The 19,008-nt window shown below is 41.4% G+C and overlaps 1 protein-coding gene across 3 annotated transcripts in view; it reads right to left on the bottom strand.

The window, feature by feature from the left end:
• Positions 1-6,763: 6,763 nt before the first annotated feature.
• LOC122994288 (enhancer of polycomb homolog 1-like) overlaps positions 6,764-19,008 on the bottom strand; it is a 31,588-nt gene continuing 19,343 nt past the window's right edge. For all 3 annotated transcript variants that reach the window (XM_044368898.1, XM_044368899.1, XM_044368897.1), the window contains 11 exons: positions 18,754-18,960; positions 17,691-17,839; positions 17,268-17,415; positions 16,814-16,978; positions 16,291-16,380; positions 15,777-15,925; positions 14,996-15,432; positions 11,732-11,853; positions 11,455-11,593; positions 10,095-10,470; positions 6,764-8,633 (listed from right to left, as the gene is read on the bottom strand). In XM_044368898.1, coding sequence (XP_044224833.1) covers positions 8,561-8,633; positions 10,095-10,470; positions 11,455-11,593; positions 11,732-11,853; positions 14,996-15,432; positions 15,777-15,925; positions 16,291-16,380; positions 16,814-16,978; positions 17,268-17,415; positions 17,691-17,839; positions 18,754-18,960 — 2,055 coding nt within the window. In that variant the 3' untranslated portion in view covers positions 6,764-8,560. The remainder of the gene's footprint in view (positions 8,634-10,094; positions 10,471-11,454; positions 11,594-11,731; positions 11,854-14,995; positions 15,433-15,776; positions 15,926-16,290; positions 16,381-16,813; positions 16,979-17,267; positions 17,416-17,690; positions 17,840-18,753; positions 18,961-19,008) is intronic.

The following is a 19,008-nucleotide window of genomic DNA, read 5'->3' on the forward strand; positions in this document are numbered from 1 at the left end:
TGGCCAATCAAATAAGAAGACAATGAGTAGGTAGACTAGGAAAGCAGTCTGTTTATATTCCTGTTAGATTATTCTTTTAGGTGAATGCCGTATTTCTACTGTTGACCTGGCAATCATTGTGATGGAAGATAAAACTTTCCTAAGTTGTAAAATATAGTATTATAAATTTCTGTGCAGGGTTTTGGCATCTGATAAGCTCTCAAACTCACAGAGCCGTTACTGAAGGTTGCATGTGGACGTGTGCATGATTTGAACGTCTCTCTGAAGCTCTTTTTAAGATTCTTCACACAACTATTATTTTCACTTTTTGTGTGAACAATCGAGCAAAAACACCATGAATGCCTTTGAAAGGAGACTGTACAAAAGTGCACTGTTATCTTTATTTGTACAATTCATCGCATGGAAAACGCAGAGCCACACAAAAAACTTCTTGGAGAGCGATTGGGGAGCTGGTGGGATGAAGCCAGGAGGAAGCCATGATAGTAGTCTTTTCATCCTGCCTTTGAGTGTCTACATTCGAAACAAGTATAAACACTTGTGCCTTCAGAAGACGTCTCAAATAGTTCGTTAAAAGCATACTCAGGCCTTTTCAGGGTTTCAGGGTCTTGCTTAAAGATACGCTGACAAAATACATCGAAGCTGATGGACAGTAAAACTGTTAGTGGGGACTGAACAAAGTGGTCAGGCTTTTTGCAGACAACCTTGATCATCCCTGCTTGCCCTCTGACTCATCAGCCTTAATGAGCCTGCCAGTCCACAATGTCTCCACTGAGCATGTCTGCTGTTCATTAGGGCTCTCCCTGGTAATTGAAAGCAGCGAGTGTAGATGAAGATATGATGGTGGCTGGGAGAGATTAAGTCAGTATACATGCGAGCCAAGAGCACAGATAATGAGGCCGGGGTGTGAGAGCGTCTTTGTGCCCCGCTCGCTTCCGCTTTGATTGTGCTCTATAGAAAATATCCTCTCTAGCAGCATCGCACAACTCTCTTCTACTCCAGCAGCTGAGCTTACAGCAAGTCACTGGTGTTGATTGGACTTATCTATATCAAAAAATGCAAGTTTTTCAAAACAATGACAGATTAATACCTATGCTTTTTAATAGTCTACATGGGAATGATCAAGTTTGGAGGAAAAAACATAAAAACAGTTTTGTAAAGGATAAAATTGGTGTTATTTAACGTTTTTCTTATTGTCACTAAATGCCATGAAAACACTAGGAACAACAATGCATCTGTCCATTTCTCTGTACTTTGACTTCCCTGTCTGTGGCTTTCCGTCTTAAACCCACTGGTTCCTTCTTTAAAACCAGCTCACAAATATATAGTTTCATTTATAAAAAAAGGCTCAGTAATGTCCTAAAACAGCTGGAAACAGCAGTTTTTATCAAATGTTACTCAAACAGGAGGAAATAGTGCATTTGTCGGGAACTATTTTCAGCAACGGATGAATCCAAATTTGGTGGACAACAATGGAGGTTTATGGCGCAGATGAATAAGATATATCACCAGTTACTTGTTATTAGGCCTGTTAGTAGGATTAATTCATTCAGTCTTTTCATGGAATTTGTTGAAAAAAGAAGCGTTGCATATCAACAAATTTTATTCTTTAACCCCTTAACATCCACCCTTTTTATAGAATTTTCACCTATTTGGCCCACTCAAATGGAAAAGCTTATAGCAGAACTGTAAGGCCACGATGCGAATGTATTAGGCTTCATTTGACAAGTGACACCTTCTAGTTTCTGGAAATGTGCTTGTTTAGCACGTAGCTAAAACACAAACAGAACTACATCAGTTCAAATAAGGCTCAAAAAAGTGTTTTTGGTCCTCGTCTGTAATGAGTCATATTTGAACAACACTAACAAGGACATGCTTTATGCCAGAACTATGCAAAACACCATAAACCTTCTACATTTTGACCTCTATAAAATTCTAGACCTCTAGGCCTAACCTTATGTGAGCTCGGGAGTTTTTTGTTTCTTGTGTCACTGGTGTCCCTGAACCTCTCCAATCATCTCCAATTGGCCAAATTGTACCAATTGCTTTTACTCTTTACTGCGTGATGCTACCGCTTACAACCGGCTTAAGTGGGTCGCTGGCAAACCCAGTGGATGTTAAGAGTTTAAAGGAAAATGTCAAAATTGCAGCTACAGGTGTTTCATGCACTTCCTCAGTTCTGTTCTTATCTCAGGTGCTGTGACAGCACCGCACGTCTGAAGGTCAAATACATCACAAGCTTTTAAATTCTGTTTTACACACAGTTTGAATCGTAAACCATCTGGTGAAATATCGTAGTGGGCAGTGAATAAGAAAGTGTTGACAACACTGGCAAAAATGCCCTTTAACCCAAAATCCCAAACTGCTCAGTGGTCAGCAGTAGAGAACTCCGAATATGACTAAAGTTTGACAAAAAACCCGTCTGCAGTGGTGGGAAAACTGTTTATTTTAATGGCCATTTAGTAAGTCTTTAAAAAACATGTTTGAGACATATCTGATGCTGTGCTGTGGTTGTTTTTTGCAGGTATCTTCTAACAGATCACTTCTCAAGCAAACATTTAGGGTTATATAACTCTTTTCCCCTTTCTTTTTTAAATTTCCTGTTAAACTTTGAGTTTGAGAAAGTAGCTGCTGACACTGCAACAAAGGGTTAACTTGGTGTATGGACATTTTTCTCATACTGTCACACGTAATTGGAAACCAGATGCTAAGCAGCTCTGTGAGACTATACGCAGGCACACACTGTGCTTTGAGCTAAATGCTAACATGCTCATAATTGCTAAGTTTCAGCAAATTGTAACCGAATTTCCAGAAAATCTGCAAAAAAAAACAATGAGTATTAATACATGTTTCCACCCACGACTGTTTACTGTACTAATATTAGGAGTTGGGTTCATCAAGATAAACAGGTGGTGGCATGAAATCTCTGCTGGAATTCGATACTACAGTCTCCTCAACGCTCCACACACATCTGATCCTTTCGTCTCTTCAGTGGAAGCTTGAGTGATGTTTAAGTCACATGCTTCATGTACGGATACGTTATGATTTATGTGCTAAGTCTAAACCAAATTTTCCACCTCAGACAAGCGTAAGAACTTATTTGCACTTTTTTTTTTTTCCAAATTCCTTGCATTTCTACTTTTTTTTTTTATGCACAAATGGAAAATATGCATAAAAACTGGTGGATGGAAACACTTAACTTGAGCTGCAGCTTTAACTACCTATTCACTTCTAGTTCAGTATCTTCAGCCCTCCTGGTCACTCATTAAAACTTTTTTACAGTGTGTAAATTGACATAAAACACCTAGATAATTATAGTTTGACACACACACACTGTTTTATACCCCCTCCAGTCAGTTTTATTCATTTATTATTTTATCTAAAATGTACATCTTGCTGCATCACTGCATTAAAACTGTAGACAGATTTATTGCTTTCAGACTATAGGGTCTTGCACTACTTTGCTACCTTTAGATGTACACAAAGAACTGTTTATATCAGCCTCTCTCACATCTCTTCAAACTTTTTTTTTCCATTTACACTTTTCCTCCTTTTCTACCTTTTTTTTTGGAACAAGCAATTACAGGCAAATATCCAAATATGATCAAGTCAGACGCACGGCAAAGGCAATCTCTCTCTGGGAGTTGGACTCCGCTCTGCTCATTTATTTTCCGGCTCTTATCGACTTGCCTTTTTTCCTCCTCTAAGAAGTAGAATTTACATTTAAATGTCATCTCTTATCCCACCCAATTTGTGTTTACTGTGGTGAATAAGAGCCACAGGTAAACAGCTACAGTATTCCTGGCTGGCCTTTTTCGGGCACAGAGAGAAGTGAGAACAAATTTATATTTTCTAAACTTGTTTTTAATAAAGTCAAGGTTATGCTGCAATACAGCAGTGTTCTTTGAAAGCTCGAGATTCTTAGGTTGCCTTTTGTATGGATGGCAGTGCCTCTGTTTGATCCCAAACCACCGTGGTGTCTGCAAAATGTGTATTACAGTAAAATCTGTGAATTTTTTTATGGTCTTTTAATAATCTCATGACCTACACTAACTACACCTACATACACAGCTTGATTTATTCATGGACATGTTGTCAACACAGCCTTAAACACAAATAGTTTGTCGTTTTCTTGATTTAAAGGTCCAGTGTGTAGAATTTAGTTGCATCTAGTGGAACCAACTTAGCAGAAATGGAATATAATATTCATAAGTATGTTTTAATTGGTGTATAATCACCTGAAAGTAAGAATCGTGTTTTTGTCACCTTAGAACGAGCCCTTTATATCTACATAGGGAGCGGGTCCTCTTCCACGGAGCCCGCCATGTTTCTACAGTAGCCCAGAACAGACAAACCAAACACCAGCTCTAGAGAGGGTATTTCATGTTTTTCACAGCCTCCTACATGCTTGGAAGGGAGGTATTTTTTTCCTAGGATGGTGAAGTCACGACCCATCCTACTCTGCCTCTGATTGGCTTACTCAGATATTCTTATCCTAACCCTAATCTCACTCTCATGCCTAACGCTGACCTTCAACAGCCAAACGCAGCATCTTAATTCACTTTGAAGGTCATTTCAGTGAATTAAAAGGGTGAAAGGTAGGCATTTGACATAAGTACAGGAACAAAATTTACATTACACATCAACAGCAAAACACAAAACCCCTCTTTGTAATATTGGAAGGAGATTTTCCACTTGATTTCCTTTACACATGCTGCTAAGAAGGTGCTTTGTTGCTGACTTTTACATAAAGAACAGAAAGCTGTTATATGTGGGACGGTCACAGCCAAAAGACTCTCTTGCAGAGATGGAAATCAGTTTGTCTGCCTGCTTTTGAACAATGTCTGGATGATGTGGTGACCATTTTTAATTGTTCTGGATGAAGATATGGACACTAAATCCTGTTAATGACTGTGAAAGTGTTTGATTTCCTTCATCTTTCTACTTTAAATAACGTCACCTGCATCTTTCTAAAAAAAACAAACAGTTTTAAAGAAAATAAATAAATATATGTATTAAATTGGAGCAAAAACAACACAGCATACTCTTCGTGACTTGTCTCAACTTCACCACTGTAATCATTTTGGCAAGGAGACAGTGTCTGAGATTGTGTTTTATATCTGAAGCTGCCTCCCTCAGAGGACTGAGAAGCCAGATAAAAAAAAAAAAAAAAACAACAGACAATGTAATTGTGCCTATAAACAGATCTTATTAAACTCTCCTGAGAGGCCAGTAAAGGTGACTGCTCTGGTTAATGTGTGCTTGCAGCTTTTGAATTATACTCCTGCACCCCGTGTACACTGGTGCTGTGGACTCACATGACCTCTTCTCGGCTTCCAGTGTCTGATTTATGACTGAGGTCACATTTCATGGGTACAACGGTTCTCTTCCAGTGTTTCCATGTATAAACCACTGACTAAAGGCAACTGAAAAGTCTGCACACTGTGATCTGTCAAGACAAAGAAGAATTTAATTGAATACTCGACATTAGAGATCCAGGACCACTGTGAGACTTCATTGTTTATCATATGTATGTTGTTTATTTTCTTACATTTGAGGCTTTTACTCCAAGTTTCTTTACTGTTTCTATTGCCGTTTATAGCACCAGATGCGTCTCGGTGGTTTATCATGTCAGTTCTTATATATTGCTGCCATCTGTGTCTGGTGACATCAAGCACACTGCAGAAGGGCCCAGTCTAAAATGCCCAATCACATTAAATACTTTGTAGCTGCTGTGTGCAGACTTCATTTACTGTGTCTGGATTCAAGCTCTAGAGCTCATACACTAGAATTTTTGTTATAAACCACTGACATTACATAAATTACCCGTGCAATACAGGGCATATACTGTAGCATCACCCTTAATAGGTGCAGCAGCTGCCTTTGACGAGAGAAAATAAGCTCTAAAATTAAATTCCTACATTTTAGAGAAAGCCACATCTTTGTCTAATTATTAAGAGCACAAGACGAAAACATTACAGCGGAATGGAAACCGAGTATAATCGCCAGGAAGCGCATGTGCATCCATGAAGTCTTTGCACGTGCTGGACAGAAGAAACATTGTCGCACTGCTGTCTTCTGTTAAAAAGGATATGACAGATAATTCTTTGACTACAGATTTATGCTCAAACATAACCAGTAAAGTCAACACGCACGGCATCGAAGGAGAGCAACGTGCAGGTATTTTTCATCTTTTAGAATGGATACTAGTCGTCATCATTGGTCAAACAAATGCAGATTCACATGAATGACCCTTGACTTTTTTCTGCTTATTGAAAGTTACTTAGATGTGGACACTTTTCTAGTGATTAACCTCAAATTTATCAGATTTCCCACCATTTTTAAGCAAGGAAACCTTCCAAATAGAGGACTGGTTAGCTGCGACACACTAAACATTCACGGCTTAAGTTGCAACAAATTGTTGCTGGTGGTCAAACAAATGTAGATTCCCATGAATGACCCTTGACTTTTCTCTGCCTATTTAAAGTTACTTAGATGTGGAAACTTTTCTATACAGCAAGTGATTAACCTCAAATTTATCAGTTTTCCCACCATTTTTAGGCAAGAAAGCCTTCCAAATAATAGAGGACTGGTTAGCTATGACGCACTAAACATTCACGGCTTAAATTGAAACAAAATGTTGCTGGTGGTTGGTGGTCATTTGCCACCCCAGATATATTATATTGGATTCAGATTTGTTCACCTCAGGACACATTAAAAAAACACAGACAACAAAAACAAAATGAGACATGCTGGTCCAAACACATAATGCCCTGGATTTTTATTTCATTTTGTGACAATTCAAGAGGATTCTTAGTCTTTCCCATGTGTGTGTGGTGGAAGGGTCTACAAAAACAAAAGAAAAAAAAAAAACAAAACAAAAAACTCATGAATCAACTGGGCCATTGGAATGGGCATTGGGATTGTGGTACAGACAAAGAAAAACTACAAGTAGCCTTGTTCAGTACCAAACTCTTCACAGAAGAGAGTGTTTTTTTTGTTGGTTTTTTTTTTTGTTTTTTTTTTTTTAAAGGTTTTTTTTTCTTTTTTCCCAAATGAAGGCACCCGATAACTTGTGGTTCATGGCCTTTCAGCCTTCTGGAGAGTTTTAAAAGTAGAGAAAACTGTTTCTTCTTTTATTATTTTTTTTCAATTAATACATGTTTTCTTCCTTATTATGTAGAAGCTGGAATGATAATAAATGTCAGTTACTGCATTTTTTTTTTTTTACTCCCTTATAGTTTTTTTTTTTTTTTTTTTTAGATCAACAAGTAACAAAAGAATGAAGTCTTTCGTGAGGAAAATTAAAATTTAAAAAAAGAGGGAGATACAAAAATATTTATTTTAGAAAATGATAAGGGGGGAGGGTGGTGGGGGGGGATTATCTTTTAGAGAACACAAAAAAGTGAATAAGGCCATCTGATGCAAACCAGAAGCCAAAATCATACAAAAGCAGCAATCAATCAATTAAAAACAAATTATATAGTGCTTAGATAAGTCAGAAGCAGCAAAGTCTTCTGGGAAAGAGTCTTCATCCCCATTGTTTTGTTACTTGTCTCAGGAATAATATATGTATGGAAGAGCTTTGTGGAAACTGATTAACCCACTGACAAACTGATGCCTACAACAAACAAATTCACACCTGTCTTCTTCTACTGCCCTGCGCTTGAATCTGTATGAATGCATGTCTCCATGGATTCAACATGACACATGGGAACATTGTGGAAGAACGCCCATCGAGAAAAAAAAAACAAAAACAAAAACAAAAAAATAAAAAAAAACAGGCGAGCTCCCGGCCATGTTCACAACATCCAAAAAAATTACAGAGAGTTCTTTTTAAATCTAGCTAAACACTGACTACAGCACGGGGAACCGGTGAGGGGTACAGTGTATAAAAAAAAAGAACTGAGGAGGAAAAAAAAAAAAATGAACGGAGAAAAAAAAAAAAAAAAAAAAAAAACTTTGTAAACACGGCACAATAAATAGATCAAACAGCAGGTTCCGCACCATGCATGTGATGACATACATTTTTCTGTGGTACAACTTTCACACCTCATACTCGCACCAGTTGCAGTTTGTCGTTTTCTCTTTTTAATTTTGATTTTTTTTTTCTTTTTCTTTTTTAATATCTCGAGTGCAAAACATCACAAATGAACAATTCTGTATTCAAGTAATGTTATATACAAGAACAAGGGGGCGAGGGGGGGGGGGCGGGGAGGGGAGGAGGGGGTATTACAAATATGCAGTACTGTACATATAATTGCCATATTAAGAATTTACAGACGATCTCTTATTAACAGTAACAAATAGGGAAATGTGGGGGGAGAGGGGGGAGAAAAAAAAAAAAAAAAAAAAGTTGTACGAGACGAGCATTGCAATTAAGTCCCAAAACAGTTGCCATGGAAACCCAGCCTTGCCGTGCTCATTCCGCCACCACTTGCATTCACGACTAACAAACGATGCATAGCACCTAAAAAAAAAAAAAAAAAAAAACAACAAAAAAACAAAACAAAAAAAAACAAAACATAAGGAGTTACGTTTCCCCCGTGCTGCGTACAGGAGGCTACGTAACTTCCATGGCCATTGTGTTCTCTGACAGACTGTTCAGTGCTGGCTTGTCTTGTTCGTGATTCTCCCTGAGGATGATAAAAAAAAAAGACAAAAGACACAGTTAGACATAAAGTTAGCATAAACCAGTAAGTATTTGAGGCATTTTCATTCATGTAATAATGGCCTTTTTCCACTGCAGGAACATACGCCCATAATTTGAACTCTTGAGGAGTCTTGTGAGGCTTTGGTACGAGGTACTTCCTTACATTTCCACTTTTAAAAACTGCGATGTTTTGGATATAACGCAATTAAAAAAAGGCAACAGCAGCACCAACCTCTTCACTTACATACAATAAGTGGATCCAAGAAGGGGTAGATGTCATCAAAAGCGCCCCCCCCCCACTCCAAAATAAACAGTTAAAACCATGTTATGAATGCTATGTTGCGAGTAAAGTGTCCAGGCTCAGTCTGAAAAGGTGACTTTTGTATGCATGTGTCTTGTCCAGTTTTGTGACATCGTGTAAAGACCCAACTTGGGACAGGCACTGCAAACTAGGTATAAATGTGGCACTGGTCCATGCTATATACTATAAAAAGATAAACATGACGTAAATAAAATAAAATAGGCCAGCGATAGAAGTGGTTGTTAGACAATAGAGAAAGTGGTGCTCATAATTTTTCCCCTGGACTGCTTGGCTGTGTGTTGTATCCCCAATTTAAACAGACATAAAGTCTTTGTTCGTTTGGTTTTGTGATGTGATGACACATCTGCTTGACCAGTTACGATCAACAGCGCTGCTGGCAATCCCTTAAAGTACCCGACAACTGCATTTACCAGAAACTGAAGCTCCAAAGCAAGAAAACAATGAAAACAAAAAGCAAAACCCGTTACATCTCCTTAAATTCCTGCAGTGGAAAAGTGTTTCTCTTGCTACTCTTTACTGATATAATCAAGGCAAGACATGAATAAAAAAGGACCCTAGAAAATCAGATGTTCTTGTTTGAAAGAAAACATCTTTTTGTAAACATCAAGAACAAAAAACTGCCTTATTTTGAGATAAATTTCATTCTTTTTTTTTTTTTTTAAAACACATTAGGTTTAAGTTTTCATAATATGATCAAAGGCTTTAAATCTTTTAAACAGCCTTTCCAATTTATGTTTCTGGAGTATCTGACTGACCAAGTTGAATTAAACCAAAGAGATGTTTGGAAAGAGAAGCCACTCTGCCACTGTCATTTACAACAACTTCTCTACCACTTAAGGTGATTTTTACCATCTGGTACAGATTGCTTTAGTACAAAAGCACAACAGTAAACTGATAATACTAGACAGTGCTGAACATATCTTTTCTATTTATGCCTGTTGTTGATTTCTTATATTATTCAGCACCAGTGTGTTTGTCAGACTGATTACATCTGACAGAAATGAACCCAGATATATGTGGTGTTTCTAATATTTAAGCTAGAATAAGTCAGATTTCCAAAGCTAGCTCGGTCTTTTTTCCTTCTTTAAGTCCTCACACCTGTCGCACGGTTTTTTTCCTTACCTGGGCACTATGTCGAGTGGCGATGCCGAGGCCGTGGTGACCTTGGGTTTCTGACAGTTGGCGGTTGCGGCGGCTGCGTGGGCGAGCTTTAAGGCGGATGTTGACATGGTAGCGCTCCGCGGGGCGTGGACACGCTTGCCAGTGGGAACACCCAGACGGAGGCTGTTGTTATTGTTTCCCAGCAGGACCTGAGTGGTGGCGGTGTTAGTGGTAGTGGTGTTGGCGGGGTGGGCGGTGCCGTTGTTGTTACTGGTAGCGGAGGTGGAGCTGGTGGTGCAAGGGTGGAGCGAGGCGGGGCTCGGGGTAGTGGTGGAGGGGGCCGTGGCGGCGGGGGATGGGGACACTGTGCTCGAGAGGTGCAAGCCCTTGTAGACACCTGAAGGGGGTCAGAGAGTCGGGTAGTGGGAGGGGGTGGGGAGGGGGATGGGAGGGGGGGTGGGGGTGAGGGGGGTTGGGGAATGGTTTGTGTTAGGGGTGGGGGGGGGGTTTGAGATTTGGAAATGAAAGGATTTAATTATCAACTGTTCTTTGAAGAAACTATTTTAATTGGAAACTTGAAGCATTAAAAATACACTGTACCATACAGGTTCACATCACTATTCAAATAAATAAAAAAAAAAAGAGTCTTAAATTTTCAAAGAGAGACTGTTAATCCTTTCTAATTTACAGCAAAAAAAAAACAAGTTGGAAAAAGTGCACACAGGTTTAGAAAATGCCACGTCAATGGGCAAAAGATTAAATGTCTACTGAAGGCCAAACATCATTTATGGGCTGGATTACTCTTTCATCAGAGAGGTCATGCATAAAAGAAAGTAAAAAACTCTTACAATGATAATCTGAGTTTTCAGTAGTTTTATCTACAAAATAAAAAAAAAGGACAGATCCTTGGTGCAACATTTTCATCTGCAGAATCACCTCAACTGAATGTCACTTTTCTCAGTTATCTGACTAAATCCTGCTGTCTGAAATGGCAGCGGTTGTTGGAGGGAACCGCTGCAGGTTTTGTTCAGTCTGGTGTTTTTGGGGGTTTTTTTTTTTTTTTGTGCTATTTGGTGTACTCCATTAGTTTTTCAGGACTGTAATTACACTACCCTCATTGTTTGCTTTGTCTGTTCAGTGTCACTGCATTGGAACATTTGGGTGAAGTGCACTTTAAATTTGAAGTGCTTTTAGTTTTTCTAACAGAAGTGCGGTTGTGTTATTTTCCAAAAGAAACAGCATATTAGAGGCACTAATAATCACAAAAAATACACAATTCATGCAGCGCTGCTTCTAGTCGGAGATAATCAAAAAGCTAAAAATATAAAAGAAAAATGCATAATTATTGAGCAAAATCTCTTAAGGGGGTTTATCATCATACCTGAGGGGGAGAGGACACCATTGACTCCGCCTCCCAGGCCTAGCTCCTCCTTTGTTTGGAGAGCCAGTAGTTGGTCGGCGGTGACGACGGCCGAGGCAGCGAACTGGGCGCTGCTCTGGTCCAACGTGTTCGCCAGGCCCTGTCAAGCAGAGAGGAGAACGCTTGAGTGAGAGATGAAGGAGGAAAAAAAAAGACCTGAAAGGCAAAGAGCAGCAAACTGAAAGACTTGAGCCGTCTGCTGCCGCCGGCTGGCTGGCTGAACCGACAGGATACTGACCTGTGTGCTGTTGGCAGTGGCGGTGCTGTTGGCTTGCTGTTGGAGCTGGATTTGCTCCAGCTGCTGTTTCTGCATCAGGGCCAGCTGCTCCTGATGCTGCTGGTACTGTTCGGCTGTGAAAGCTGAGAGAGACAAGAGTACGTTTTTAAAAAAAAATCGTGCTTTATAATCACGGGTTCTACATTTTATTGCTAAACCCCGAGACGAAGACACACGCGGCCGGTTTCATCTCTATAAATCACCGTTCGGTCGTAAAGAAAACATGCGACGTGCCTGGCGTGGACTTCGTTGGAGTACACCTGATACGTTTCTACGATATGCAAATTTATTTGCTGGCGAGAGATTTTTTAAATACTTCTGGAAACCAAAACGACTCTTCTAAGAAACATGACAGGTGTGTTGGACTGGCGTTTGACCAAAGCTGGGATGAGGGTCAAGAGGGACACGTTGAGCCACTGTACATGACCTTCAAGGGTGTGTGTGTGTGTGTGTGTGTGTGTGTGTGTGATGCGACATGGCTCTTTCATGTGTGTGCCTTTTTTTTTTTTTTTTTGGCTCTTATTGTCTGACTGGTTGGCCACACCTGCTCACAATTTTGCCAACTCCAGGGGTTTATAAGAGAACATCAGCCTCACATTAAATCCCAGAAAAGCTTAACTTCACAAAAAATCTCATCACTGATCCGCAAATTTCTCTTACTGACACACACACACACACACTCACACACTCAAAAACACCATTTAAAAAGGTCCCTAGACGATACAAAAATGGTCATAAATATTTGTTTTCAATTTCTTTTTTGGAGTGAAATCATGTTTCAGTATGAAACCACATAAACCATTTTCTGATTGTTTTTCTTCGAGGCTCTTGGCGATTCTACAGCCGTGCGCCCACTTGGTAATTCGTGCAGTCACGCAAAAGGCACAACAGCATCTAAAACCGACCGACACCCGCCCGATACTGTCTTGTTTGATAAGGTGGAAGCCAAGAAAATAAGGGCAGCGAGGCAAAGAAAAAGACTGGATCCAAAGAGTCTCCCCCTCAGCCTAGCAGAACCTAAAACCTCTGATAGTCTCCGCACCGTTAGACCAGACGAGATACTGTGAAGGTGCTGACCGATGATACGTGTTTACAAAGCAAATTATCACCACGACTTTCATATTTGTCAGCTTCCCTACTCTGACTCCTTTGTACCACACATTAGGACACAGTAAACTCAGCAGCCACACGTTTCTCTGTTCTGTATTTCTCTGTTTAGCGTCTTGAGGTCAGGCTAGCCCATTGTTGCTAATGTTTGAGCTAACCCCCTTTACTTTTCCAGCATTTGGGGAAGCAACAGACGTGACTTTTTAGCATTTATTAACTGACACGCTGTAGTCTGTACTGTACATTTACTGCCAGACTGACAACTTACTACTAACCTTTTCCCTCTGCCCCCACTCGCATCCACCGTCACTTCTCTGCCCCTTGCTACGCAAACATACTACTTAACGGAGCCACGCTACCAGTGGTTTCCCCAACAGCGCTGCACAGAGACTCCCAAACTCTGTCGATTTCTGAATGAATGGATATTCATTCGGATATAGGTAATTTGTTAGTCTGTCCCTCCCGGCGCAGGAAATAATGGATTAATCCTGGAAAGCTATTGATGTAGCACTTTTCTCCTTATGAAAACAACATGGAGATTCTTCGACCAATGAGAATTTAGTCGGACGAGAGCATATCGACCAACTAATCGACTGGTCGACCCACAGACTACAGCCCTAGAAATCTGATTATCAAGCTGCAAACAAAAAGTGTTTTATTGTTGTTGCAGTAACCGCATCGCTCCAGTCTAGGTATTGTAAATGCATCTCTCCCAGACACATTTACATCTATTTTAAGTTCTTTCACAGTCTCATTTGCATCAAACTGTAAACAACGCAGAGCTATCGTCTTTTTTTTCTCCCCCCACTGGCTTTCTATTGATTATGAAGTCCTGTTCCCACATTTCAAGGTATTACGTGGTCTTGCGCCTTTAGTGCATTATTGATTTACTTATTCTCTCAAAGCCTTTTCAGTTCAGCACTTCACAGGATCCGGGACTTCTCATCACTCTGCATCTTTGAGTCACAGCTCGTCCCCTCTGGCGCCGCCGCCGCCGCTTCTATCTGGAAAGCGCTTCGTGGCCTTTTCATCGTCTGGTTTAATCAAAATTCTACACCCGTTTATTCGGCGCTGCATATAACCTTCTTTTAACTCCGTCTACCTCTCTGAAGACTGCAGACAGTCATAATACTTTGACACACTGCGGCATTAAATGGGTTTCTTGAAAAAAAACTCGCCGTTATACCGTCGTCCTTTGGTGTCTGTGAGGTCACTGACACCAAAGGGCGTTGGCAAAAAACAACCCCCAACACCACCAAAAAAAAACCTATTACCATAATATTACTCTATTGATAAACTCAAGCAGACCAGACCAGGTTTTGCAGAAGAAAACAAGAAGCATTTGTTTCCCACCTGTAAACTACTTGTGAGGGCATCAAGACACCAACCAGGATACCGTTTACTTTGTATTCAACACTCCGCACCTCTTTATCCACGCACCCAAACAAATCATGTACATCTCATGAATTTATTTATCAAACACAGTTTTAATTGACACCTTGAGGACTGGGGTGGGGGGTGGGAGGTGATGCAGTGTGAATGCCAAACAGCAGCTGGCCAAAAAAAAAAAACCCCAAAAAACTTTAAAAATGAAGCTGGTGGACAAGACAGACACTGGTCCTGCAATTCAAACACTCCCAGCAAACACAGCATTCAAATGATCACAACGTAGGGGGTTAAAAAAAAAAAAAAAAAAAAAAAAAAAAGACAGTGGGAAATAAAAGGAGCTAATGTGATATGAAAGACCCATATGGAAACTGATTATCCAGAGTAATTTAGACATAGTTTCTGGGGAAAAAAGACTTTAAAATGACTTTTAAGGGTTTTTCAGGTGACAAAACAAAATTTCATTCCTCTCCATAGTAGAAGAGTGACGGAAGAAATCTCAAGTAGTGGATATCTCAACACCTGGGCAAATAAACTACTGGCATCACTAGATACCACTAGGGTTGAATAATAAGGGGACTGACCCTTTAAAAAACACACTCATAGCTAGAAGATGGTGCTAATGGTGTGTGTGGTCTGCAACCCAAAGCCGCCATGAGCTCAAAGCAATCACAACAACGGTGCCTGACAGAGTAAATCCATACTGTGAATGTTTGAAACCAGCAGACTTACCAGCAATGGGTGCGGGTGCTGGGACAACCCTCCCCGGGCGGTGCGAGGGCTGTCCCCCAGCTGTGGAGGCGGAGACCGGGCGCTTCAGGCCTCGGCTCAACCTCCTGAATAGAGGGTGGGCATTGTCCAGCTCGTGTAGTGGTAGTGTCCGTGGTCTAAAGTGCCTCCATCGGCACGACTTTATATTCAACAGTATCTGACTGAGGTCCGTGGAAGAGGGAGAGGAAGAGGAAAGAGAGGAGTTGAAGGAGTAGGAACTTCCGTCCGAGGTATTTGTTTCTGAGGTACTGGCAAACTTGTCGGTGGCCGGCGTGCGTGAAGTAGTTGTAGGAGGAGGAGGAGGAGGAGGAGAGGGGGGAAGAGGCAGGTCGAGCATTTCTGGATCCAGTCCGTGGAAAACTTCGTCATAGTCCGTGTACGCCCTGTCCAGCAGCACCCTGAGAGAGAAAGAAAGAGAGAGAGAGAGAGAGAGAGAGGAGGGAAAGGTCAGATCTTGTGCACTGGGACGTGTCAGCGAAGACGACTGGCTTCATTCGTCAAGTATTCTTATAAAGACAGGGTTGTTTATCAGCTGTATATATATCAGGCCTTATTCTTAGGAGGTCTTCATACTAGGACTGTCACTATGAAGTATTTATATGATCAAACATTCTACCGATTATCCTGACAAGTAATCGATAAGAATATTTGAGTATTTCTTTGGAAAGAAAGAAAGATGTTCTGAAAACAAAGTAAAAACAAACCCTAAACCCTGAAAAAAAAAAAAAAAAGGCAAACTGACCTTCCGCCTCGTCCCACGCGGCGTCGAGCCATGCCCAGGCAGCGCCGCGGCACGGTGAGCGTAGTGAGACTGTAGCGATAGCGAGCTTCTGCCAGACCGCCGTCCCAGGCTGCACACCACGGCCAGCTACCCACACGGTCCTGACGAGCCTGGAAACAGACAAACGCTGAACTTTAAACCCTTTCATTCATATTGTCGGGGTACGGTATCTCTGTGACTAAACTAAATGCCTTGAATATTGAGATAAACCTACTGTATGAAATCTGTAAACCGTCAAATATTAATTCTGAACCACATAATGTATCTGTTGCTCCATCATGCTACATCGCATTTTACAAGAATTCAGTGTGGATAATTGTTCATATTCTAGCCAGTGCTTGCAAGGGGCATTAAAACCCACTTACAACCTCAGGCCACCGCTGAGGGGGGGGGGCGGGGGGGGGGGACATTATGCCCCTTTAAACACGCCACCATATGCTTGGTTGTAAACTACGTGGATGATAACGGCACTTACAGCATAGTACTGGCAGCCTGCCTTCCTGCGAAAGGCGTAGGCACCATCTGGGTCGTTCTCCTCCTCTGCTTCTGATGAGCCCGAGTGCAGCTGTGGACACAGAGGTCAGAGGTCAGTCTAAGGGGTCAGTGGGGAGTGCAGAAATTTATAACATACATTTCTCACCCACACGTCTCATGTGGTTTTGCAAATTTTGAGCGGCTATATATGAGGAGAGAGAGCAGAGTGCAGTGACAGCGGAAGAACTCGTTGTCTTTAAAAAATCGCTTTCACAGTGGGAGGTAACTGGTCCGGCTGCAGACCAGTAAGATTGCCAAATGGTTACAGAGACAGTCAGAAGATACTTAAGAGAATAATACTTAACATTACAGTATTTCTACACATAAAAGTAATTTGCAAAAAACAAAGCAAATGTAAAAAAGAATAAAACAAATACACACTTGCGCACAAAAAGTAAACTTGTGCTGCTTCTCTATGATTAGCTAATTAGCTTAGCTCTGCGTTTGTTTGGGTGCGTGTGTACCTGGGGCAAGGGCTCGTCATCTGAACTGGGGAAGTCGTACTGGTTGAGGTCCTTGGCGTTGAAGACCACCGGACCCGGATGGTGTGGGGTGCCCGACGACAGAGGCAGCACCTTCTGCTTCTTCTCGTACTTCCTCTTCTGTCGGGGAACTTCCGTCTTCTCAGGCTAGAGGGGGGGGGAAAGAAGAGACACGTCATGATACTGTGCTGCAGCGCCCCGCTGAAGAACACCTTTAGAGAGCGTCTCCCCTGAGCGATCTTTTATTCAACACCGCTCTCCTAAAATATTCCTAACATTACCATTTCAAAAACGCCTCATTTTCACTTCAACTTCTAGACGGCATTTTTTTAAGATTCTGGTGAGAGAATGTGTGTTTGTATTGACAATATACACATTTAACTTCTCACACATCCTCCAAATGATCCTGACTTGTGTTTCTAATAGCGGTCCTCACCTTGGACTTGTAGTCCTTGAGGTCCATGTGGTCCTGGTGTCGGTACTGGTTAGTGAGGGGGACCAGGGGGATTATCTGTGGCCTCACCAGTGCCCGTTCAGCCAGCACCTCTGCCATCACCTCACCACCGTAGTCTGACATGACGTTTCTGGAGGGGGGAGGAGGGGAAGGGAAGGATTGTCAGCCCAAACAGTCTCCCCACTGATAAACTGTCTACATTTCAAACAACAGAATTTGGCACAGTGGTACGCTTCTCCCTTAAAACTACATCAATGAAAATTCATTTGGAAGTGATGCCAAACAGCTCAGTGTGCTACAAATGTGAAAAAAAACCTCTCAGTTTCCGTTTTTAAAAGGACATCTTTTTCTCTCCAGCCTGCCGTTTTATTTCTGTACTAATGCACGATGTGTGCAGTCCCTCACCTCTTCTCAAAGATCTCCAGTGTGAGGTGCAGCAGCTCTCTCTTGCTCTTCTCCCTCCTCTTGATCATCTCCAGGATGGTGACGGCTCGGCTGAGATCCCTGCGTAGCTTCAGCATCTTCTCGTAGGACGCCTCATCGTTCTTACGGTTCTGATTGTTGAAGGGTGGGGGAAAAAAAAAAAAAAAGTATAAACGATACTGAATAATATCAAAACTTGTAAGCTATAATAATTTGATGGATTTTGATGAGATTTTGATGCGTTACTAACGTTAAAATGTTTACTTGAGTAAAAGCAAACTGAGATCATAAAACAAACATCTATGGCAAATTCTTCAGTGACCACATGGTGGCACCTACATCCTTTATAAGCAGGTTAAAACAACACAATGCATGAACCCACACTGTGTTTCCACTGTGTTCAGCAGTGTGACATCACTCACAGGAAAAAAGGGGAGTTAATGGGAAATTAACATCATTATATATTCTCAGACTGTGACTTTTATAACACAAAGTTATGTACCAACACTACACACTGTCAGTCAAGTAGAGGAGCCTGACAGCATTCTTCTTTTGTCGGCCCGTCAAGTTCAAGTATTGAGAATCTGTCACATGTTCAGTATGCTTCAGTGACATATCAACAGCGTTTACAATACGGCAAACCGGATCTAGCTGATGTGTCCAGGCTTAAGATAACAACACAGCAAAATGTAACCGCTGTGTAAGTTTCATGCGAGGAGGAAGCCTGTTTAACTAAATATTTCCTGCAACAAGGTGCAAGAATGCATCGTATATATATATTTCCCCCGAGGCGACACTCGTATCGTAATGGAATCAACTAACAGCACGTCAAACTATGGCAGCTAACATTCAGCTTGAGCCTAGCAGGACGGAGAACGTGTCATTTTATCTTTTAACTAAAAAGGAATCTACAAAATAACTTGTCCTTTAGGATAAATGTTTGATAGCTTATATTTTCTGAGAATAAGGTGTTTTTTTTAAGCTAGAAATACACGTTTCCAAACAAGTTAGGCACCAATAACTCTGCTTGAGCGAGATCACCGACCTTCCTGGTTTGCATCTTCTCGGTGCGCCGTCGGAAGGCCACGTAGGGGTCACTGGTGCTGGAGCCGTCCCGTTTCTCCTGCTTGACGTTGGGGATGAGCGAGTTGGCCTTGCTGTTTTTCCTCTTGCGGCTCCAGTAGTCGAAGACCTCCTTGATGAGCTCGTCGTCCTCCTTCAGAAGCAGTTTGGCCTCGGGAAGGCTCACCAGCTGATGGGCGGTACGGACAGGAGTTAAGACTGATAAACAAGATGTACT

This window comes from Thunnus albacares, chromosome 12 (assembly GCF_914725855.1).
Source record: "Thunnus albacares chromosome 12, fThuAlb1.1, whole genome shotgun sequence".
In the NCBI taxonomy this organism is placed as follows: Eukaryota; Metazoa; Chordata; class Actinopteri; order Scombriformes; family Scombridae; genus Thunnus; species Thunnus albacares.